General features: G+C 39.1%; 1 protein-coding gene across 7 annotated transcripts in view; it reads right to left on the minus strand.

Moving 5' to 3' along the window:
• TRMT9B (tRNA methyltransferase 9B (putative)) overlaps positions 1 to 25,513 on the minus strand; it is an 83,980-nt gene that overhangs the window by 18,325 nt on the left and 40,142 nt on the right. The window contains exons 1-5 of one of the 7 annotated variants that reach the window (XM_055335340.1): positions 18,058 to 18,961; positions 16,865 to 17,019; positions 10,295 to 10,468; positions 3,682 to 4,745; positions 1,851 to 2,111 (exon numbers count right to left, since the gene is read on the minus strand). In XM_055335340.1, the coding sequence (XP_055191315.1) occupies positions 3,712 to 4,745; positions 10,295 to 10,468; positions 16,865 to 17,019; positions 18,058 to 18,149 (1,455 nt within the window). In that variant the 5' untranslated portion in view covers positions 18,150 to 18,961 and the 3' untranslated portion in view covers positions 1,851 to 2,111; positions 3,682 to 3,711. Of the gene's footprint in view, positions 1 to 1,850; positions 4,746 to 10,294; positions 10,469 to 16,864; positions 17,020 to 18,048; positions 18,962 to 25,513 lie in introns of those variants that run through there. The other 6 variants (XM_055335341.1, XM_055335342.1, XM_055335339.1 and 3 more) reach the window with 6 other exon arrangements.

Raw genomic sequence — 25,513 nt, forward strand, 5'->3', positions numbered from 1 at the left:
ATTTGGATTGCTTTCTCTCTGGATTATATCCACTATTTGCCAGTTCAACTGCCAGTTCAGTTAAAACATAGAGGAATTCTTGACATCTAGAATTCGGAAGAACATAGAAGAGCAAACTAGAAACAAAAATCCTACACCATCCCATGTTGGGCAGTGTGATAAGAGAGGAGGATCAGACCAACATGATGATGTGAGACAGTTGTCACATGGTTTGTTAGTTATATGACATGCTGGTGTCATTTCATCACCTTAGTGACAATTTAAAAAATAATAAATAGAGCATGTGCATGGTTGCTACTGTGATGTTATTTTGAATGCATCCTTTCTGGCTTATTAATGCAGTTTACCCCAAATCACTGGACTGTATGTTATCCTTAAATAGGCCAGTGAGGCATCAGTAAGCCAGCCAAGGCTTTTTTTTTTTTTAAGATTTATTTATTTTGAGAGAGAGAAAGAGCACATGCATGAGAGAGGTAGAGGGAGAGAGGGAGAGAGAATCCTCAAGCAGACTACCCACTGAGCACAGAGCCCGAGGTGAGGCTTGATCCCAGGACCCTGAGATCATGACCTGAGCCGAAACCAAGAGTCCAACACTCAACCAGGTGAGCCACCCAGGTACCCCAGGCAGCAAAGGCTTTTAAGAAAGAACCTTCTGGTAATCTCCCAAACACCTCGCACTAGTTCAGAAAGTGGGACTCTGCAGGGATGCCAGCAAGGAACAGAGAAGGAACAGGAAAGACACTATTTGATCCAGTATTAATAATGGAGTCCAAGTTTTCATATTACTTCAGATAGCTCAGCAAAATCTATAATTAAGCAAGTAAAGGTAGACTGAACACTGGTATATAACCTGTATATATTTAAACTTGCTTATGGTTTGCATTTCCTTTTGAGGACAATCCTAAAAATGAGCAAGATTTTTAAATGATTAAGATACTTACATTAGCTTGGCTCTTCAATGACATAGATAAATCTCTAAAGGCAGAAGGTAGAGTTGAGTGCTTTTCACGTGAATATACCAAAGAGAGGTTTCAACCATGGAGTTCAATTTCATACACAACATAATGTCTAGATGCATAGAATTCTTGTGCTCAGCAGATGAAGAGCAAAAGATCGCTAGTATTGGTGGCTTATTTACAGCCCTGTCAAAAATTTGTGAAAGTCTTTCCCAGGAACCATTCTAGAGAATCATCTTACATAAAGCAGGATGTGTGCATGGGAGGTCACTCACACAGGTTAGGGCACAGCTTTTTTGGCACAGCCTAATAAATGGAGTTGCAAGTGAGTGGTGCACTTCCACCAGAGAGGACTTCAAGCAAATTCTAGAAGCAAAGCTGGCATTAAAGATAAACGTGACAATAAGCTTCAAGGAGAGGAAAATTCCACTTGTAATAAAAAAGGTCATTAAGACTTAATTGTAAAGACTTCAACTCAGAGAATATTTTCTTTCTACCAAGAAAAACACTTCTATTCATATTTAATGTCCTAAATTAAGAAATGGAACCCTATGATCCAGCAATTGCCTAGTAGGTATTTACCCAAAGGATACAAAAATACAGATTTGAAGGGGTACATGTACAGGGCACCCCGATGTTTATAGCAGCATTATCAACAATAGCCACACTATGGAGAGAGCCCAAATGTCCATTGACTGATGATTAGATAAGATGTGGTGTGTGTATACATGCACACACATACCACATCTAATGTATACACATATACACATGTGGGCATGCACAGCGGATATTACTCAGCCATCGAAGAGAATGAAATGTTGCCAATTGCAACAACATGGATGGAGATAGAGTGTATTATGCTGAGTGAAATAAGTCAGAGAAAGACAAATACCATATGATTTTACTCATGTGGAATTTAATAAAGAAAACAGATGAACATACGGGAAGGGGAGAGAAGGAAAGGGAAACAAATCATAAAAGACTAAATGATAGAGAACAAACTGAGGGTTGATGGAGGGAGATGGGTGGGGGATAGGCTAGATGTGGGGTAGAGATTAGGAGGGCACTTGCTGGGATGAGCACTGGATGTTGTATACAACTGAAGGATCACTGACTTCTACTCCAGAAACCAATATTGCATTGTGTGTTAACTACCTAAAATTAAAAAAAAAAAAAGGAAGACACTAAATTAATTTTTAGTTTATATTCCACTTCTAGGTCTGTTTTCATTGTCCCTCTAGTGCAAACTCTGCACCGAACACTACAGATCCCATATCTTCCATATTGTCCACCAGACAATCTCATCAACCAGAAAGGTGATGATGTGATCTCATTTTAAAGCCAAAGGAGATATACACATCAGTCATTTTCAGAGAAGCATTAAAAATAATCCTTTAGGTTTCTCTGAAAATAGCAGCATTATTTTAAGATAGAGCAAAATCACGGAAGGGAAAAAGAACCCCAAACAAATGAAATCTTACACAAAACAAGAATTGGATTTTTATCCAGGATTATAGTGATCCATAGATTAAAGAGACTTTTGTCATCTGTCTCCTGACCCATGATGTAGATGTAAACAGACCCATGGTTAATCTAAACAGATGCAGTGACTACAACACCCAGTCTGTTTGTGTACAAAGTGGCAGAAATTAAACCTTAAATTAATAGGAATTTATTCTGCCTAAATCCCTAATATAACTGATAAAATGTTGCTTTCAATAAGATAAATGCCCAGATTTAAAAAAAATCCAACAACAGATCCTCTATCTAGGACAAATAACTTGCTCCTTAATAACATATTTATAATGAGAGCCAAAATAAAACAGTGCTTCAACCAGATTCTCATTTCCTAAATACTCCTTCAGTTCATAAGAAAAGCATCATTCCATAGTCAATCTTGGTCTTATCTTAACCAGATATTCCTGCTTCCAATAAGGTCATGAAAATACCACCTGGGTCCATGCCACAGCTTCTAGTACCCCACATACCACTCTCTACAGGCTCACAGTGCCTTTAAAAACCTTCTGAGCAACATTGAAAATTTTGTTACTTACGTATTTAGAAGCAAGTCTGCTTATCATTTAGAAAAGTCCTTGTAACACTTCTTGTCTCTCTCCCCCATCTATTGCTTTTCAAAAGACTTTAAGAGCAAGGCCTCGGCAACAAAGTAATGTATCACGTGATTCAATTTACATCTGTGCATTAGAACAGGTTTACTTGATATCTTAGGGATCCAAAGTGTAACCTGAGAAGATGAACTCACCCCCTTTTCTTTATAAAAATGCTGTTATCAGAAGGTATTACTTAACAGAATCTTCTATAGAATTGTCAAATCACTATATTGTACACCTGAAACTAATATGATATCATCTGTTGACTCTACTTCAATAGTAATAAAAAAAAAAGTCAACAACCAGAATCTATTAAAATCTGCCTGTAATACTGAAAAATGATATACGTGTGTCCTCAAAATAATTTCACCTTTCAGGGAAGAAAACCATACTGAAGTTCATTTCCTATTGCTTCTTCAGTTCTCCTCTATAGATAACTTATGAACATCCTTTGTCAAATGTTTTACATGCCAGGCTCTATGTTCGTCTGAAGGTTTAAAAGATGATCAATTCATCATCTCCATGAACCAAAGCATAAATGGATTAAAAATAGTAAAATTGGACGCAAATCCAGGTAACCATACCAAACTTAGTAAAAAAAGAACATGGTTCACCTTTTGGAGGAATTGTCTAAAATGATCCACTCAGTCACAATTGTCCTTTTTTTCAGCAATGATACACCAGTTGCCATGATCATTCCCAGAGCTCAGAACATGCAGCTCTGCCACGTGCTCCTTCAGCAGGCCATAGAGCTCACCTTCTCGAAACACATGGTAGTAGCGCATAAAGGCTCTGGAATCCAAAACGTTGGGCTGTTGTTCTTTGACAGAAATTGTCTTGTCTGGGTTGGAATCTGTGGAGTTGAGTGCAGGAATCCTTTTCAGTATTTTACTAGCAGAAGGGTTCCCAACTTTCACATTACCGGCATTCACACAATTGTCACTGGGATGGGCGCCTTCCAGAAAATTCCCATCTCCATTTCTCCTAACTTCTCCTTGTTGGTCTCCATGTAGATGTTTCATTGCGGCTGATGCTCTCGGCCACTCCAGTGGTTTCTGAGAAGTCTCCACAAACACATCTTCGTCTAAATTTTGTTCTCTTATTGAAAATGGCTCTTGATGATCTAAGTCTAGGCTGGAGTATCTGGAAGGCTGGATGGATATTGTGCTATTGGCCCAACCTTCTGTATTTTTCAAGGGTCTTGCTCTTTCAATCTGCTTCCTCAGAGTTGATTCATCCAAAGACCTAGAGAAAAACCAGGAACGAAAAGATTTTCCTAAGGTGTTATAGAATCCATTTTCTTCCTCCCCTTCCTTAGAAACATCTGCACAACAGTTTCCAGCCATCAGTGGTTCATAGTCCATGCTGTGGGACCGTTTTGAAGGACACTGCTCTTTAAAACAAACAGAACAGCTACAGATGGAGCAAGGAGGGTGGTAGGAATGGCTTCTTTCTGGATGTCCACACTGCTGCTTTCTCCCAGGCTGGCTGGAGTCTGAGAAAAGCTGGGAGCATAAAGCCCTGTTCCATGGAACGAGCACATCTTGTTTCTCAAAATGTCGGTTCTTTTGTTCCATGGCCCACACGTAAATCATCAGCTGGCCTCCAGGAACTAAGACCCTGGCCATTTCTTTAATTGCTCTGATTCTTCTCTGTTTTGTAGAAAAATGATGTATGACTGAAAAAGAAGAAATTAGACCTCAGCGTGTATACACATACATAAACCTACACGTTCAGACACTAGTATTTTCCATATAATAATGATGCAATTTCAACATCCAGTAAAACTTCCTTGTTTCCTCCATGGCAGGACAAATGGTGGGACTAGCACAGCCTCAGTTTGGGAGAGACATAATTTTTATCTCTGGCTCCTGTACTTTTTAGACAATTTGGGACTATAATTTCACTTCTATGGATTTCAGGTTTCTTTGCTTATACTAAGGCATGTAAATAATGTATAAGTTCTAAATCCTCCCAGGTCCCAGATCCTATGAAATTTATTAACTAGAAAGATGACCAGTGTGCATTCATGGAATGTTCATGGAAGCACTGTTACATAATTATGCCCTTGTAGAAGAACTATGAAATGATTCCTTGCTTTAATGAATGATTGGCACTTCTAAAGCATCAAAAGGTTAACACCACTAATCAATGTGAATAAAATTAATAAAGCAAACAAAAATGGAAAAGAATGTTAAAGATTATTTTCCTATTTAGATAATGCAAGATAAGCCAGCCAAGCATGAGTCCAAATGATTGCTAAACATATTAATTTTTAATAGAAAGTGGTTGTGTATGTATTTTAAAAAAAATCAATGTGTCATTCATTGTTTTACTTCCAAACCCTGAAAAGTTAAAGTGAGACTCAAGTAGGACTGCCTTTATCAAGCCTTAAGTGTGTTATTATGCATGTTTTAATCAAATGCTATGAGGAAATTGCCAGTCTATTAGTTCTGAGAGGAGTTTGATCACAGTACTACGTCAAGAGAAACAACCAGATCGTTTTTCCACATGCAAAGGTATGCCCTGCCCTGCAGTGTTTCAGGTAGGAAATTAGTTCCAAGGGGAGTCCGGTATGAGTAGTGAGAGGAGAGATGGAGGGGAGGTTGGAACAGGTGCTGGAACCCTCACCATAATCCAGCCAGTAGTGGGGGTTTTAAGCTGATAGATCTCTAGTTTACCTGCCAGGGGGAGACAGCAAATATCTAAAATGAGATTATTATGTAGATAAAGCTATTAAAGGAAGATCATTCAAGGCATACTTGATCTTGTTCCCAATCAGGTTTTCATTCCTATCAGCAGCACACTGGTGCCTCCTACTGTCATGCAGCAATGTGGGAAGCCAGAGGTATGAGGAGGCTAAAACGGGTCTGCAGAACAGGATCCCTGTGTATTTTGTCCTAGATCCTGTAGATAACTCACTTTGTGATCTTTGACCAATCACTTGACATCACTAGGTCTCAGACTATTCCCCACTCCCATTCCCACAGAGCCCTTTATAAAGGTTAATTTGAAAGCTTGCATTGCTGAAGGCAGACTTCGGTCACATAGCTAAAAGGCACAAAAGGAGGCACAAAGGTCAGGACAAAAATTTAGGATGATGCTAATGTGGATATCTATGACTATTCCTGGTTGTTACTATCTCCCATGACTTGTACCTAATTCACTCCAGAACTTCTGTGGGTCTAACTTCAAAATATGGTCAAATCCTTGTTATCTGCAAATACTGTATTTGCAAATTTTGCTACTTGCCAAAATACATTTGTAGCCCCCTCCCCACCCCAAATAGCACTCTCAGTGTTTTCATGGTCATTCACTGACAAACACATGGTGGCAAATATTCCCAGAGGGCATGTTCCCAGCTGAGGCCAAACCAGGGAACCTCTCCTTCTTTGTTTTCACTTGCCTCCTGTCGACCAGTGTCCTTTCATGGTCTATTTAGTGACACATTTTCTGCATTTTGTGCTTTTTGTAGGTGATTTTGCTGTTTAAAAGGATCCCCTAGCATGGTGCTCAGGGGTTCCTACTCATGAGAAGACTGGGATATGTCTTTTAGAGCAAATAAATGTGTTTACAGAAGCTTCATTTAGGCTGTTAGCATGAGCTCAAAATTAAATGAGTTGTCTTTAGGAGAACCTGTGTGGCTCAGTTGGTTGAGCATCTGACTCTTGATTTCTGCTCAGGTCATGATCTCAGAGTTGTAGGATGAATCCCTGTCTCGGGCTCTGCACTGGGCACAGAGTCTGCTTGGGATTCTCTGTCCCTCTCCCTCTGCTCCCCTCCCCCCAATTCTCTCTCTTTGAAAAAATAAATACATAAAAAGTTTAAAATAAAAAATAATTTTAAATTATAAGTTGTCTTTAAACAGAAGCACATGTAAAACAAGGCTGTGTATTAACCAGTTGACAAAAGTGCTACAACCAGAGGCTCACAGGAACCTAGGCCCTGTATTCCCCTGGGATGATGGCTCTGTTGTATTCACTAATTAAATGTTCACAGAGACTTTAGAGAATATAATTACTGTGAATAATGAGAGCTGACTATGTTGCTTTGCCCCCCCCGCCACCCCCCCCAAGCCTCATTAAAACTGGACTGCTTTAATATAATCTCTTTTTAACAGAGTTATAGGTTTTCAACATTTCAGGATTCTGAGCTTCAAAAGAAGCCATTTTTCTAAAAAAGAGGAAAGTCTTTATATGTATTTGTTTCTTAAACATTTGTTATATGGTGATCCATTTTTAATAGCATAATATCATCCAGGAAATATCTGAATCTTTTATATTGTTGTTGTTTAAGACTTTATTTGTTTATTTGAGAGAGAGAGCGAGCGAGCACTAACAGGGGTAAAGGAGGAGGGACAAGCTGGATCCCAGGACCCCAAGGTCATAAGTGGAAGTCAGACGCTTAGCCAACTGAGCCATCCAGGTGCTCCTATATTGTGTTATGTTTATATTTAACATACAATACTAAGTAACCTTTAGGCCTAATTTTTTTGGGAAAAGTTTACAAATGAAGATTTCTTCGTTATATAAAAAATCTGGGATCCCTGGGTGGTGCAGCGGTTTGGTGCCTGCCTTTGGCCCACGGCGCGATCCTGGAGACCCAGGATCGAATCCCACGTCGGGCTCCCAGTGCATGGAGCCTGCTTCTCCCTCTGCCTGTGTCTCTGCCTCTCTCTCTCTCTCTGTGTGACTATCATAAATAAATAAAAATTTTAAAAAATCTATTTTATATGCATATATATTTTAAAACATTGTAAGTATAACCAAAATGAGACATGAAGATACATTTACATGAATTATCAATGTCAGGAAACTGTATTGAATTTTTAAAGGATTAAAAAGAACCCTTTTGTTTAAAAAGCATAATCATATGCCTTTATAACTTAAAGGCAAAAATAGTACAATATAGGTATTCTATAGCAATGTGTTCCCGCTGAGACCCCAGAAAATAGGTTGGTTGAATTCAATTACTGGATTCTAGAATCAGAAGGGAAATTGCACAAGATCATCTTTAAAGTCCTGCTATATCTTGCTATTTTATTGTTATCTAACTTTTCCCATATACAGGTCTCATCTCTCTATCTAAAAGCATTCAGAATCCATAGGTGTAGCCAAAAGCAAGAGTGTTCCAACCTCAGCACTACTGACATTTCAGGCTAGAAAAGTCCTTGTTGTGGGGGCCATCCACTAGGTGACAGTAGGTTGTACATACATACAACCAGTCGAGCCAACTGAAAATGTCCCAGACATGGACAAGTGTCTTGTAAGGGTGGAGGTGGCAACTTAATCCCAAGTTGAGAACCAATAGCATAAAATAGTTGTTGGCCACTATTTTAGTGTATTGCTAAATTTTCATAGAATTGTCAAGCTATTCTAGAAGTGGCAAGACTGTTTCTCTTATCAATCTGTCAGTAAAACTTAAGGAATGTATAATTAGGTATGATACTTTTCAAATTATTAAGAGACACAGAAAAGCAATATATATATATATATACATATTTTTTTACATATATACCTACATATATGTACTTCTTCATGTTAAAATTAGCAAGAAGTGCCAACATACAGGATTCTAAATAGGGAAGTAAATATATATGGACATTATCAAAAGTTTTCATAATATAGTGCTAAACATGAAACCTAGCTGAAAATGACCATATCACATTAATTTATAGGTACAGTTCCTAAAAATACATGGTGCACTTCCACCTAAGGAAGCATTTTTCTTCAGAAGATGGCAACCAGGTGTGTTCCATTTCTTCTGCAGACAAAGCATGAGACTTATGAAAGCAGAGAAGGACTTAACCACATACATGTGGAATGTGGATTGGAAAGCCAGGCAGTTTGAAAATCATAATCATTTTTTAAATGATTGGATTTGGATTAGAAAGCAGGGAAGTATCCTTATACCCAAAGTAGTGCCTCAGCGGCACAGCCTGGACATGGGGACTCTAAGACTAATGTAAATGAACAAAAGAGCAGAGAATACACTTTTCTGACATCTCCCCGACTTCCCATTCCTTAGGTGAAATGACCAACCCAAAAACTCTGTTTCTACTAAAGATTCAAATCATTGTGATGAGTTGCTTGGTGTAACAAGAATCCCTCCTCTTACTGTTTATGCCCCAAATGGACTTAACAGTTTCAACTGCAAGTAAGTGAGGCTGGCACAGAGCAAGTTTCCATGGCAACTGTCTCCTACCAGCCTAACTACTTTCAGGGCTGTGGCATCCAGGCCTGCATCCTCTTACTAAGCAAAGATAGAGTTCCCATCTAATGTCAAATAGATCAAGTCCTCATTACCTTCAGGAGAGAGCAAACAGTCTTACTCTGTATTTTTATCTGGCAATCAGTTTTTTTTTTTATCTAGTCAGTTTTATTTAGGATCACCTCATTTTGACAAAGCTTGTCATAGTCAAATTGATTAATTTTTAAGTGTATTGGAACAAATAAGTGGCTTTGCAAAAGATTTTCCTCTTCTCAGAACTTGCTGCAAGCTTCCCTAGCATATAAATATGACTAGTAGGTTTCAGGATTATGTGCATTGAGTAAAATGAGCCCTACTTGTGTATATTTCAGGCATGGGGTTTTGTTGTTTCTCTTCATTTGTGGCATGTGTGTTTTTATGGGCACACTTGTTGGGAAAATATGAGGAACATATTTCCTAGACTTATGAATGATCTCCGGCAGTAAGAGAGCTGAGTGGCATTAAAAACAATGCAGGCGGGGACCAGGTGAGGCCATCTCCCCCAGTGCCTTGCACACCAGTGAGTGGTAGATTGGATGACACATCCTGTCAGGTGACATTCAATGCATTAGTTTTATGATGTTCTGCCAATAAAGGATACAGTAATGGCCTGATGAAGGTAATATGACTTCTAAAGTTTTACTTCACGTTGGACAAATCTGGCTTCATTTCAATATAACAAAGTATGAAATATTTTTAGTGAGTCAAATTCCCCTAACTCATAAGTCAAAGAAATTGGAATGAATCATCAGAAAGACTACAAAACCAGTTTGAACATTTGACTAGTTAACACAATCATATGTGTACTACCGTAAATACATTTGCGATTAGTCAAATCATCCAGTTGAAATATTTTTAAAAATTAATAAAATGAATCAGACATTTCTACAAAGAATTCATGTTAGGTTGTGAGAATGGCCTCCACCATGTAACGTTATTCTCATGGTGAAGGGCAAACGTGTGACCAGGCTGCCTTACCTCCTATGGAGATGATGGCATCGAAGCCCTGATCCCTAAAGGGGAGATTAAGGTTGTCACATACCATGACTTCACATCCTCTACTCCGGGCAATCTCTACCAATGGCCCACAGTAGTCACAGCCCAGGGTATACACCTGGCTGTTCACTTTAAGATACTTTCCAGTCCCACAACCTGTAAGAGAAAAATCTGCGTTACGTGCTGTCCTTTCTGGGAAATGGAATACTGTCAGTCTTTCTTATGACAAGGAATAGAAATAACTTTGTATTAATGAACTGAAACAGACGACAGCATGGCATGAAGGTATTCACAAAAGCCAAAGAAAAACCTTCAGAGGGCACGTGCATATTTTCATTTACAATAGAAGAGGGAAAGGAATAGGGAAAAAGAAATAATATTTATTGAACACTTAATGAGGTCATGCCCACAGGGGTTAGCACACTAGCTCAACCAAAGACTGTTAGCTGGCTCACGGCAGGGAATCAGAGCTTTGTGGTACCCAGGAGCAGTGCCCAGTCCTTTACAAAAGCTACCTTCATATACATATTTCATTATGCATAGATCTGTATGTGATGGCATTTATTTTCATATTATCTCTTCAGACATTCTTACTACTTGCTGGCTGTGTAAAACAAACTACTGCCCATCATTTTTCATTGGATATAAATAAAATAATTTACACATAAGAATAAATGCTTGTCAAATATTTTTGAATTTGAATAAAAAGGAATTTCAATATCTTTCCATCCAATCTATTGTCAGTCCTAGGTTTTAAATGATCTCTATTGACTCAGTATGCAAACTCTTAGAACTATTATTTTTTCTTAAACAGACCATTTTTGACATCCATTTTCGGGTAGCAGAGACCCAAATAATTCAATATTTACACAACCCAAAGATCTAGATCAATCAGATCTGATACTACAAGAAAGAAAGAAATAATAGGAGAAATCATCTTGAAACAAAGCCTTCTAGGATCTGATACCTAGTGTTATATTTGCACAGACATAGTAGCTAATTCCTTTTTCAGAAATATTTACAGATATCATTAGAGCTGATAATTGTGCCTACTGGCAATAGCTCTAGAGTTTTCTCCCTGAAAAAAATACTACCACTATTCAAGGATTATTAGTTTGCTGCTCCTGAAATATATCACAGTGCTCTAATAACTCCCTCTTCATAGGCCATTCAGAATTATATGAGACAATAAAAGCATAATTAAAGTTCATCGATGCCAGCTGAGACAGTGGTGAGTATGTGAATAAAAAATAAGATTTCCAGCGTGATTATTTCAGTGTAAATGATTGGGTCTCAGAAATATTTTAGATCTCCTAGCTACTGTTTCTAAGAATGCTTATGAGAAAAAGTAATCAATATTGGAGGGGAGTTATAGGGAAGATAGGATTTAGAAAGTATTTCAAAATTGCAGTCCTGAGTATTTCAAAGATGATGGTAATAGTGAAAGAAAAATAATCTTGTAAAACAGTTTGCTTTATTTTAATTGGCTCAGGGGGTACATTTAGAAAAATGAAAGGCCGAATTAACTTAGACTAATAAGAGCAGGTTCAGGATAGACTGCTGATTACCAGAGGGGGCTGGGAAGTGGTGAAACAGGTCAAGAGGATTGAGAGTACACTTCCAGGGATGAGCACTGAGCAATGTACAGAACTGTTGAATCACTACATTGTACCCTGGAAACTAATATAGCACTGCCTGTTAATGATACCGGAATTTAAAAAGTAAAAAAAAAAAACGAAAGAATAGGTTTGTGGATCATGAGAGCTAGAAGGAGATGTTCAGAGGGCGTCTTGCAGTACTGAAGCCACTTAGGCCTTTTCAAATCTCAGCATCTCCTCAAAGGCTTCCAAGGCCCATGACACCCTTGATTTGTCCCATATTCATTTCTGATGGCATTCATTTCTAAGGAGAGTGGTGGATCTCCCAAATATGATGCAGTTATTTATTTTCCAGTTGCATACACTGAAATGCTAGGAAGGGGAAGATTTTATCCTAATGAGGAAATTGGGAAATATTGCTAAGCCTAGTGACCCCATGATCTTAAATGTGCAAGAAGCATATCAGGACATTTTTGACACTGCAGTAAGCTCCAGTACCCAACAGTCATGCCGCTTTACTCAATCTCATTAAATGATAACGTTTCATAGTATTGAAGCGAGCTAACAGAAAGTACAGGCTTACATTCCATTCCCTCTTTTCCATTCTGTGCCTCACTCAAAGAAGAAAACAGATACTTGCCCTAATTCCATGAAATGTTTTGGTGCATGGTGGGCAAGTGTTTGCTAGAAATAACTAATCTGAATGTTTCCTCTTAAGTTTGTAGGCACAACTACATTTTTAAAATTCAGAGGTTTTTTGTTTTTTGGGGTTTTTTTGTTTTTTGTTTTTGTTTTTGTTTTTTTTGCTAAGACTCTTATCTCAAAGAGGATTCTCTTTTCCCATGGGAAAGAGAAGACTAGATCACCTATTTATTTCTCATTTTATATACATTTCATGAAACCAGAGATGAAGGGATATGTTTTATTCTGTAGGCATGGTGCCCGCCACAAAGCAGGAGCCCCACGTTTTTATTGACTCAGTGAAGGAATGGTAAACAGGGAATGACTTGGCAAATCAAATCTGACCACAGAGACTGGGAATAAATACATACAGTTAAGAGGCAAAGGGGATCTTAATTACTGAAAAGTTTATTTTTATTATGTATACACAAATGCTTGTTCTGATGTTGGGTAAGAAAGTAACCTTGCTCAAAAACAATTGAGCTCTGGTCTTTTTCCTGCTTTCTGAACTAATCTAAGTAAAGCTCTCAAACCCCAGAACATCCTCCACACCCCAATGGGACTAGCCCATTTTAGGTAGCAGTATTGCCATGACCGCACAGATCCTAGCATTTCCTCAGAGACCTGGGATTTCTGCTGTTTTTGAACCATCAAAGTTCTTTTCACTTGGGCTATAGCTCCTTCTCACTTAATTCCTGATACCTGCCCTGAATTCTTAGTTGCCATCAGGGACCCTTCACCCACACCTCAGTAAATCAGCTGGACTGGGGAATAGGGTGAGGTGGCTAATAAAATTCTTGTCAACTGAAAGTTGCACCAATTAAATAGTGAAAACATCCTAGGAAACTACTGTATGGGTAAAGCTGGAACCCGATTACCTCCAGATGATTATGACCTATACAAAGTTTTACTAGTAATAAAATATATATTGCTAATCTAATAGCCAGTCAAGTTAGCCAACATAACAACAGACCATTGATTTTAGCCAAGTGGAAAACCTGGAAAGAAAAACATTTCCTTTTGGAGATAGTCATATTATCCTACTTTATTTTGTCTAATTACCTTGGGCTCTTTCTTTTCATTCATTTTTTTCTTTAACTTTACTTGTATTTTAAAACCTTTCTCTAGGGGCACCTGGATGGCTCAGTCAGGTGAGCATCCGATTCTTGGTTTCAGCTCAGGTCATGATCTCGGGCTTGTGGGATCAAGGCCCCCATCAGGCTCTATGCTAGGCTTGGAGTCTTCTTGGGATTCTTTCTCTCCATGCGCTCGCGCTCTCTCTCTCTCTCTCTCTAGACACTCTTTCTAAAATTAATAAAATCTTTTTAAAAAGCCTATCTCTCATTGTGTAATCAAAATAGTTCCATTTGGGCAGCCCCGGTGGCACAGCAGTTTGGTGCCGCCTGCAGCCTGGGGTGTGATCCTGGAGACCCGGGATCGATTCCCACATCGAGGCTCCCTGCATGGAGCCTGCTTCTCCCTCTGCCTGTGTTTCTGCCTCTCTCTCTCTCTCTCTCTCTCTCTGTGTCTATGAATAAATAAATAAATAAAATCTTAAAAAAATAGTTCATTTATAGAGTAGTAAAAAAATATAAAAGCACAAAATTTGAAAAAATAGAAATGGGTAAGAAATATTACTAGATATAATTATGGATTTGCACAGGGGCATCTAAACAGTATCATTTGCACCATAATTTATAGTAGCAAGATAGAACAGACAACATGGATCTGTTAATACGGTGTAAGTACAAATATGGGTTGCTCTCTACAATACAGTAAAGAAAACAGAAGGTGTACTTATGACAGTTTGTATAACATACGGTGGTATGTTACCATTTGTGTAATCAAAAAACGATAATCCACCCATATGTACATATATGGAAATGCTCATACTTAAATATCTTGATTATATAAGCTAATTGCTTCTAGCGTGGGTTGCTTGGTGCTGCAGGACTGGGATGGCATATTTTTCACTGTAAACCCTTTGGTACCTTTGTTACTGAGCCATGTAAGGAGATCAGCTATCAAAAAAATTTTTAAACAATAGGTATTCCTTCTTTTTTGAATTGTTTATATCCTTTCCTCATTTTTCCTTTGAATTTTTGGTCCTATTCTTTCATACTGACTTTGAAGAATGCTCTGTAGATTAAGAAAATTATCGGGGATCTCTGGGTGGCGCAGCGGTTTAGCGCCTGCCTTTGGCCCAGGGCGTGATCCTGGAGACCCGGAATCGAATCCCATGTCGGGCTCCCGGTGCATGGAGCCTGCTTCTCCCTCTGCCTGTGTCTCTGCCTCTCTCTCTCTCTCTCTGTGACTATCATAAATAAATAAAAATTTAAAAAAAGAAAATTATCCAGTTTTCTTTTTTTTTTCCAGTTTTCTATCATATAAAGTTGCAGATATTTTTACTTAGTTTCCAGGGTTTTTTTTGGCTTCATTTATATATGTGTCTAGATTTTTGCCTTATAGAACTTTTAAACTTTTATATGGTCAAAGATATCAATAGAGTTGATCTTCTTTACTCCCAGGTTCTATATTTATATGTTCACCTACTTGACAGAATTTGTTATCCCCAAGTCAGTACTCAAGCACTTGCGTGATGGGTCACCAACAAGCCTGCTTATAGGGCAGCAAAAATTTGGAAAAATCTGAATTGCCTGAGGTGCCCCTGACCAGCACCTTGTTTTGGTTCTCATCCTATCAACAAGTGTCCTTTAGGTGGTCTGTTTACTGTACTTTTTTTTTATTTTATTTTATTTTATTTTATTTTATTTTATTTTATTTTATTTATTTATTTATTTATTTATTTATTATTTATTTATTACATTTTTGTGCTCTGTTAGTGACTTCATGGTGTAGGATGGCTGCTGAGCTTAAGGCTCAAGTGCTGGGTGGGGGCTGTGAGCTGTGGGGTTGGGTGGGGTTCCTAAGCGGAAGATGGCTATGACGAGCCTTATGGACAAGATCTATGTGTTCAGTGCACTTTGCTCAGGCTTGAGTTACAGTGTGCTGGCCTTGGGTTCAATGCTCAAGAATCCATTCTATATAGTAATAATGTGTCTTCAAACAGACATACTCATGAAACGAGGTTAGGGACTGATTTGTTGACAAAAATGCTGTAACTGGAGGTTCACAGGAACCTTGATCCTGCATCTCCCCTAGGAGCCATAATTCAGCATTCACGTAGTCAGTGTTCATGGCAATTTTTACTAACTTAACATAGGTACTGTGAGTAATGACAACTGGATTATCTTTTATGGTTTCTGACTTTCCTTGGTGTTATATATAGAAGGGGATTTTGCCTCTGAGGATATTTTAAAAAATAATCTAGTTCTCAGTCATCTAGTCCTTTAAAGATTTCATTTTCTCATACTTCAATCTTGGCTTCATTTGGAATTTGAGGAGTAAGGTATGAGGAAGAAGCATGTAATTATACTGTTGTCCTAAAGCCACTTACTGAATGGCCTCTTTTTCTTCTAACTGATTTTAAGATTCTGGTACTTTGCTGACACTGTGGGCGGTGAGAGTTCCAAACTCACTGTATCTTCTGAAACCACAGTTAATTTTTAGTAGTTGACATGATAGAGATATTCTCAAAGTCTCTCCATTTCTAGCTGACATGCATTCATTTCCCACATTCCACATGGTTCATATACCACCTCTAATATGTTAAGAAGCCCTGGACATATGTCTGTTTGTCTTCCTAATATTTAGAGTGAATGTTTACAGCAAATGTCAAATCAGAAGGAATTTGTAACTATAGAATTATGACTCTTCTGGGCACAGTCTGTATGCAGTTTCTGGAAAGCAGTTTTAGGTGGGCAAGCCTCCAGTGGGAATCGTGGGAATCCCATCGTGTCTTGAACCTTAGTCTTAAATCTACTGGGTTGTAGTTTACCACTTCTTGATTCAGAAAGATATGAGCCAAAGCCCTCCAGGCAAATCATTTCCAATTAAAGATATGCTTACAGTGAAAGACCTCCAGAATAGTTAAGGGAAAGGATCTATGAAACTAATAAGAGGTTACAGGACTTCTGCAATCCCACAATTCTGGCTTTTCTGTAGAAGGCATGTGAGCCACCAAACAGGATTGGCAACTATGAAGAGTTATCCAACTTTTAACTGGTCAATTTCACCCTCAGTCATTTCTGTCCTGATTTCTTCAATAATGCCAGGTCAATTTTGTTGGTCGATGTATGCAGAGGTGTTTGAATCTGAAAAGGAAAAGCACAATAGACTATATTTCAGACTACATGGCACAACCCTGGGTTACCTATGTCAGCAATGAGGCTGCCCGGCTTCTGCTCCTGGAGGAACTGGCGGACGCGAGGCCATGCTTTGCTCTGCAGGTCGCTGAAGTATGGTGCGGTGCTCTCATACACATCATGCACATGCTGCTGCTCCAGCTGGGCGGCTTCATGGTCCATCCTGGGAATGGAGCCACCCCAAGAAATGCAGGTCAGAGTCTGCTCCAGAGGTAGCCAAAGGAGGATGCAGGTTTCCTAAAATTCGGGACCTACTACCACCAAGGTCATACCATCCTGACACTTTTTTTTTAAGCTGCAAAGAACAGGGGCACCTGGTTGGCTCAGCGGTTAAGCATCTGCCTTTGGCTCAGGGCGTGATCTTGGAGTCCTGGGATCAGGTCCCACATGGGGCTCTCTGCATGGAACCTGCTTCTCCCTCTGCCTGTGTGTCTGCCTGCCTTTCTCTCTCTCTCATGAATAAATAAAATCTTAAAACCCAAAACAATAAACTGCAAAGAACAAAACCTGCACTGTAACCCTGCCATAGCTGTCCAAAGAGTAGTAAATGTAGAGGTTTTTTTACCTGCACATCTTCAGAAAAGAATGGTTTGGAAATGAGCCAGTCATCACAAATTCTTGTGCAAGATCAATTCTTCATTTTGGAAGCATATATAAAAGACTTACAAAATGGTTCTCTCTGGATAAAATCATTTTATCTAATGCTAAGTACATTTTAAAATTTTATAACAGGTAGCTCATCATTCCTGTCCAATCACAAAGCCCTAGTTATTTTATCTTTTTAATGTTCTGGGATTCCAACCCTTTCTGTTTCCATACTGATCCTGCTTTAAAGAAGGTGCTCATCTCTTGCCTGAATTACTTCCATGGCCTGTTAATAGGTTGGCTTGTTTGTATTCACTTTTTGGCCCTCTCAATCCCTTCCCTTATGCCACAACTGTTTTTATAACACATGAATCTACTTGTGTTGCTTTCCGTCTTGGACTTCTTCAAAGGCATCTTACAGCTTGCCCGGTCAAGTTCAGGTGTCATAGGGCATTCAAGGCTCTTTCTGATCTGGCCTTAACCTACCTCTTGAAGCCATTTGTCGCCACCCTTCCCCAGCACTGGCTGCATTACTCAGTGAACCATGGTTTCTCAGTTGCAACACATTCTCTCCCATCCAGGGCCCTGAACAGATGCTGCACTTTACCTGGCTCACCTTGCATTCTTGGCACACATGTCATCTCTTCCAGAAAGCCTTGTCTGGCCTCTCATGCAGGACTGGGCAATCAGAAAGGAGTGGAGAAACATAAGAGTAATCTTAGAGGCCTCTGCTGTGTTGGGTTTAATCCTTTAATTATTCTCTTGAGGCATGTGAGTGAAGGAAAGTGGTCAGGGGCTCAGCATGTGGCTTTTACCAATTAATGTGAAAGTATCCTCGATCATTTGAGAACCCCACAGGTGCGCATCAGCTAGTTTGATCCCTCCCATTGTACTCCTGTGTGTCCCATGCATAATTCTACAGAACCAAAGGGCTATGATAGTTTATTTGATATTTTCCTCTAGCCCTGGCTGGAAGATCCTCGAGATCAAGGGCTTGTCTTATTTAATGCTGAATCCCCTGGGGTTTGCACACAACATACCGTCAATAAGTGAACAAACACAACCAGAATGGAGCCTAACCCTGAGTGCAGAGGAGGGTACTGGCTTTGGTAGAAGAAGGAGTGACTCTGGGGAGTGTGGGAAGAGAGTGGCCTTACAGTCACAAGCTTGCAGATGAGAAAGGGACCTGAGAAGGGTGCCATCTCTAGACAGCCTCTGTGTCCCATTCTCCACCCTCCATCCCCTCATCACTTCTACCCAGGAAAGTAGGAAGCACTTGAGCAAGGCAGCGTCTAATTAGTAACTACAAAGTACCTTCCCTTCTTACTCCCCTTTACATTTAAGCAATATCTTGTGGAGGGATACACTTTGAGACTGCATAAATATCGTTTCTCATAGGCTCATCCACCAATTTTAGCATCCTATCCATTGGTGGTTCTTGCCCTAAACAGTTAATACTACAGTTATCACCAAATGATGATAGTCTAATTCCATCATTCCTTCTCTTACAAGGAAGAGCTTTTTAGGATTTACTCTTAAAAAAAACAAATTAGCAGTAGACTGTCCTTAATTACCCTGGACCTGCCCACAGCCCCTGCAAAAAAATCTGGCAAACTCCTAACAGAGTACAAAATTCATTTGTGAGGTCTGACAAAACTTCCACCCAAACTGAAACAGCTTATGTTGCACTCTCAACTGGAATTTACAAAGTAAACATATGGCTGGCTATGACTGCCTACACACCAGAAAAACCCAAACACTGAGTGCTTTTCTTTTTAATCAAAATCTCCGTAGACTTAAGTCTATTTAACACTTTTCCACTCAAGGAATCAAATCCAGCAATGCAATTTTGAGGAACCCTAGAACAAATAAATTTACTTTCTTGTACTTGCACACATTAAGTGGCAATTAACATAAACTTGATTATCTTCAATCTGGCTCCCACTACAAGCTAAGAATTTGTAGTAGCTAAAGAGTTCTCCTTGGAGACCTTCCTCTGAGTCCTCTCCCAAATTGGTTGGCCTGTGCCATACAGAAAGAGATATTTTAAAGTGTGTGAACAATATAAACCCATTTTGTTTTTATTGTATTTTACAGCTGAGGTTATGGACTGCAGAATGAATAGCTGACCGTGAAACTGATTTGTCGAGTTGGGGCTCTCCAATGTGTGACATTTTTAACACTGGATTTAAATTTCCTGCAATATTTTCCATATGAATTTTATACATCAAGGCAAATTCTTTGTGAGCTAGGTAATGTGATTAAGCTAGTGGGATCAGTACTAAGAGCACAGGGTTCAAGGTGAAGCTAGGGAGATAGGATTTGGTTTAGCCAGGCTTCTTAACCTGTATGCTACCAAGTTCTAGGCCCTTGTAGCTAGCCTTGTTGGTGAGTCATGAGAGAAGGGAAAATAATTTGAAAGGCAAGGAGAAGTCCGATGAAGTAATGCACTGAAAATTCAAGGAACTAATTTAGGTTTTACTCTGAGTGCAATGGAAAGTAGAAAATAGTTTTTAAATTGGTAGATGGGTTGGAGGGTAGGTAATATGATTGGATGTATAATTTTAAAAGATTGCTCTAGGCCTATCTAATTCTAAGTAGACTAGAGTAGCTGTTGTTATTTGTCCAACCAAGTTCACCACCCCCCTTATTCTAATTTGTATCTTGTCTTCTTGGTCACAGAGGCCAAGAGGTCACAGGCATGTGACCAAGGCCTGGCCAATCATGGTACCATATCCCTAGACATAATCATTGGTCCAAGGTGGGCAGGTGATATAAGGTGAGCCAATTAGAGTCCCTCCTGGAGATATCTCCGTGTGGCTTTGGGGCACCTGAGTGGCTCATCAGTTAAGCGTCCAACTCATAACTTCAGCTTAGGTTATGATCTCAGGGTTGGGAGATAGAGCCCCATGTGGGACTCTGCACTGGGTGTGGAACATGCTTCAGATTCTCTCTCTCTCCTTCTCCACCTGCCCCTCCCTGCCCCATTCCCACTCACACACACACTCTCAGAATAAATAAAAATAAAATTTTAAAAATAAAAATAAAGAACCAGTGGCCTGTCTCTGGCATCACCAGAGGTAGAAAGATGAAAGATCAGGCTGCCCATGACTATCTTTCCCTCACATGGAAAAGACCTGTCTTTAGGTAGAAGAGAATGAAGTCAGGCAAAGTAAACAGATGAGAGAAAAATGCAGAGAGAAAAAGAACCACAGCCCACAGAAAGTCCTGGTTCTACTCCCTGAGACTTTGGTTTTTACAGTCCTGGGGGCCCGACACTTCTTATCCTACCCAACTCAGGGTCAGTCAATTCCCCTTTGTACTTATGATTGTTGGGTTTCTGACCTGACCACCACAGGAGTCCTCTTTAATCCAGCATTACTTCTTATACGAAGAGCTTGGGTTTTTGTCTGCATCTAGCTTGTATTCCTTGTGAAATGGAAGAGAGGAGAGAAAGTGATAGAAAAGTAACAAGAGAGGTCAGTCCCTTGATGTCCTTTCCCATGGAGAGAGGAACAAAGAGAAGGATCTCAGCAATGCTTCTAGCAACAGGGTCATCATTAAGAAGTCACCAATATTTGGTTGCCCTGTTCTAAGATAACACCTCTCCATCCAATTTCATTCAGGCAAAGTTTGAATTTTGTCCATTAAATATGTTCAGAAAGATGTAGATTGTGTTTGGGCAGAAGCTTTAGGAGCCGAGTAGGTAGCTCCAGTGCTGTTTTGCATGTTTCTGCAAAATCATGGAAACAGCAGCATAGTCCCCAAGCAACTGCTCTTGATGGGCAGACAGTGTGGATATTTTAAGCCAAAAAAAGGGGAAATAAACAGCTCATGTAAGAAATGTTGAACAGGTAACGAAAAAGTAAAAATTATCAATCATATTCTATTAGAAGTTACCTTGTTACTATGTGAGTCAGTCTTTTTCCTTCATAAATATTAACATTTTCCTTTTTACTACAGATGTAACAAAACTGGGAGAAAACTGAGACAGTACTGCATTCCGCTTCTTAAAACTTAATTTACTATTGTGAGCCAAGAAGCGACTTTTGTCTCTGGTTTTCTCCAAACTTCTCAAGTATAATTTCCTTCATCCAGTAAATGCCACAGGACCCTAAATGTTTCAGAGTCTACAGAGTACTATAAGGACTTAAGCAATGCTACCGGATTCTGGACTCTAAAGAAACAATGTAAAATATACAGGTTTGGTTAGCCCATAGTATCTAACACTAACTAGTCTTAAATATAATAGGTATAACCATGTTTAATGAGTAAGTGAAAACTGAAACTCCAGCCAAAGCAACAATATTTTTAAATTATTTTAACAGTTTAGGAATAATTGACATATAACAAACTGCATATATTTAATGTGTGTGATTTGATAAATTTTATACAAATGCATGTGGGGAACCATGAGACAATTACGATAATGAACATAGCCATCACCCACAAAGTTTCCTTCTGCCCCTCTGTAAGCCATCCCTCTCACATGTCAGTCTTTCCTGATGCCATCTTTCTGGGCAAAAGAAAAAAAAGGGGGGGGGTAGAGAAGTGCACATAGAGACATGTCCAATACCCATAATTTCACATGCAACTTTGAGATCTGAAGTGAGTACCAAATATGAAATACTTTTAATGATCACTGGCAAACTATACACATATACCACACACATGTATAAATAGTAAAAATAATTCAGAGGAGCCGAAAAGGCTTTCTGAAAGATTTTCCTAGTATCTCATCAAGGAGATGAGACACTGCCCTTGAACCCCAGAGAACACAGGGAACTCTGAGAGGCCTTGTTTAGTCCCCTGGAGTGGTTCCTTGTCCCCAGGGAGGCGTCACCAGAGCTGCAGAGTCTCAGGGCAGTTCCTATAGTAACCACTCCTAGAAAGGCAGCTCCAAGACTAGGATCATAAGCTCTAAGCTCACAGCCCAGTGACCAGAAGGGATCTGTCTTTTGTTTGTGATGGGAACTTCTGTTAAATTTTATCCTGAGTTTCTTTCCACACCACTATTTTCTCCTTCATGTTTGGCTCAATGGAAAACGCACTCATTTGTTTTCTTATTTAATTGTATCCAGATACCTACCTACTGACTACATTTCTGAATTAAACCCTCTTTCTAGGAGGTCAAACAATAAAACTTGGAGGAAAAAAGAGCTTCTATATAACCTTGGGCTAGGTTAAACTTTCTTCAACAGAAAGACCTAACTGTAAAAGGGAAAATAAATAAATTAGACTGTATTAAAATTAAGATATCCAGGGGCACCTGGGTGGGTCAGTCAGTTGAATATCTGACTCTTGGTTTCAGCTCAGAACATGATCTCAGGGTGGTGAGATAGAGCCCTGTGTCAGGCTGCATGCTCAGCATAGAGCCTGCTTAAGATTCTCTCTCCCTCTGCCTCCCCCCCCGCCCCCGCTCACACTCCTCTTGCTCTCATTATCTCAAATAAATAAATACGATCTTTTAAAAAAATTAAGATATCCATAGGAGAGTGAAAATTCAACCCATGGGATGTGAAAAGATGGTCATAGTACATACGTCTGACAAAGGATCTGTATCCAGAATATGAAGATTTCTTCCACATTGTTAAGCAAGAGGCAAACAACTCAATATAAAAATCAGCAAAAAAAAAAAAAAAAAAAAAAAAAAAAAAACCTCAAAACTTCACAGTGGGCAGGAGATGAACAGGAAACACACAAAAAGTGTGCATCTTCATTCATATCAGGCAACTGCCGATTAAAACCACACCATGATACCACCACCTATGCAAGAGGATGGCTAACAGAAAAAAGACAGAAAATGCCAAGTGTTGGTGAGAACTGGGAGTGTCCAGAATCCGAATATGCTGCTAGGAGAATCATAAATTGTGTCAGCCTGTTGGGAAGACTCTTTGGCAAGTGACAACTAAGCCAAACATATGAGTATCCTGTGGCCCAGAGATTGTACTCTTTATGTATATGTATATGTATCCAAAAGAAATGCACACATATGTTTACCAAAAGACAGTCACACTCTTCAGAATAGCACAGACCTGGAAATGTCTATCATCAGTGGAACAATCAAATAAATTGCCATGAATTCATACAAAGAAATACTGCCGGGTAATAAGAAGGAAAAGTCTGTAACTATATGCAGTGAGATGGCTCAGTCTCATAAATAAAATGTTAAAAGAGAAAGACACAAAAGAATACGGAGTGTAGGATTCCATTTATGCAAAGTACAAAAACAGGTAAAGCAAACCTGTGTCATTAGAAGTGGAATAATGGTTACCTGGGGGCATAGGAATTGCAAAGGGGGGCACTGTTCTGGGGTGTGGGTAATATTCTATTTCTTGATCTGGGTCCTGTTTACATGAGTGTGCTTATTTTGTGAAAATTCATCTAAGTGTACATTTATATGTGCTCTTCTGTGTATTTCAATGTAAGAAAACCCTTTTACTTTCAGACAATTGTCCTACTATGAACTTTAAAGCATTTTAAAACCCACAGCTGAGCAGAATATCCTTTCTCAGCTGTGTCCTGCCATTGTCAGGATGAATGAATGCTATTCGGTTAGTGCCTTCTGGGGGATACCTAGACACTGGAGATTACTAGGGTCAAAGATGAGTTATGGTACTATTTTGAGGCAGTATTCCCATGAAATTAGACGATGTAATAATATATACTCTTATATACAACAGGAGAAACTGTTGAGAGAATTTTTAGCTCAGAAGAAATGTAACTGAGGATTTCCTGGTCTCTTTTTTCTTGGAATAAAACTATAAAAAATTTTAAGATCATAAAAAAGACCTGAACAAATAATGATAAACCCAGTGCTTGGGATGTTCACCCAAGCACTGTGACTTCAACAACCACACGCCTCATGACTCTGATTCACAAATAACCCTTATGCACATGAAATAGGGAAATGAACTGAGGGTTTCTTTCTAATTTAAATAAAATGACTCATGCCAAATTATCCAGTTGACCCGTGAAGAATAAAGTCCATTTGCTCTCAGTAAATATGTCATATTAGGGCAGCAGGTTAGCAACTAATTGGTCTAATTCTTTTCTAAGAAAAGAAACTCACTTTACTAGCCCTAGATCCATGTGCTCACTAGATATTGAATAGCTTTACCTAAACATCCAATGTGAAATTAAAGATGAATTATGTTAGCCACAGCCTCGCAGTAGCACAACTACAATGATATATGAGGATTACAGATCTCAGTAAGTGGATGGGAACAGAAATTATATAAAGAATCCAGGAAGGGTGCTATCTTACCTTTAGCCTATAACAGCATGCTGGTCCTACTCTTACTTACCATCATTCTCTAATTACCTTGTTGTTCTATTGTGACTGTTACTCATTAAGATAATTCTCAGATACTTCAATGCCTTTTTAGAAATGTTTGGACAAACTGAAATTTCCTGATTTATTACTCCTATGTTGATCCGCTGGAATGTTTAGGCAGCTGTTTCTGTGGCTCTCTGCAAGTGCACTTACTGGAAAAACCTGCTGAGCTTATGGGAGAATAAAATCTTTCAGAATGATTTCACAATATTTATAAGCTTTAGAACCAAGGAAACAGCAATGTGGAGCCTAATTGAAAGTTGGACAGTTAACCTCCTGAACAACACATACATAATAGAAGAAACAGGGTTCCCCAAAAAACAAAGAAGGAGCCAAAAATATATGCTAATACAGTTTTTCTTTTTCTTTTTTAAAGATTTTATTTGAGAGAGAGAGACAGTAGGGAGAGGAGCAGAGGTAGAGGGACAAGCAGACTCTGCGCTGAGCACAAAGCCCAACAGGTGGCTTGATCCCACAACCCTGTGATCATGACCTGAGCCAAAATTAAGAGTCGAGATGCTTAACTGACTAAGCCATCCAAATACCCCTACAGTTTTTCTTTCTAAAGAAGCAAAATGGAATGATGAGGGAAAGAGGAAAGACACCAGGGGAAGAAAAAAGAAGGATGGGAAAAAGGAAAACAAATATATATTGAATGATTATCATGTGCTTCCTATATGTTAAGGTAAAAGAAGCAAGACACGGCAATGGAAAAAATAGACAAAAATCTAAGAGT

This window comes from Nyctereutes procyonoides, unplaced genomic scaffold (genome assembly GCF_905146905.1).
Source record: "Nyctereutes procyonoides isolate TBG_1078 unplaced genomic scaffold, NYPRO_anot_genome, whole genome shotgun sequence".
Lineage (NCBI taxonomy): Eukaryota > Metazoa > Chordata > Mammalia > Carnivora > Canidae > Nyctereutes > Nyctereutes procyonoides.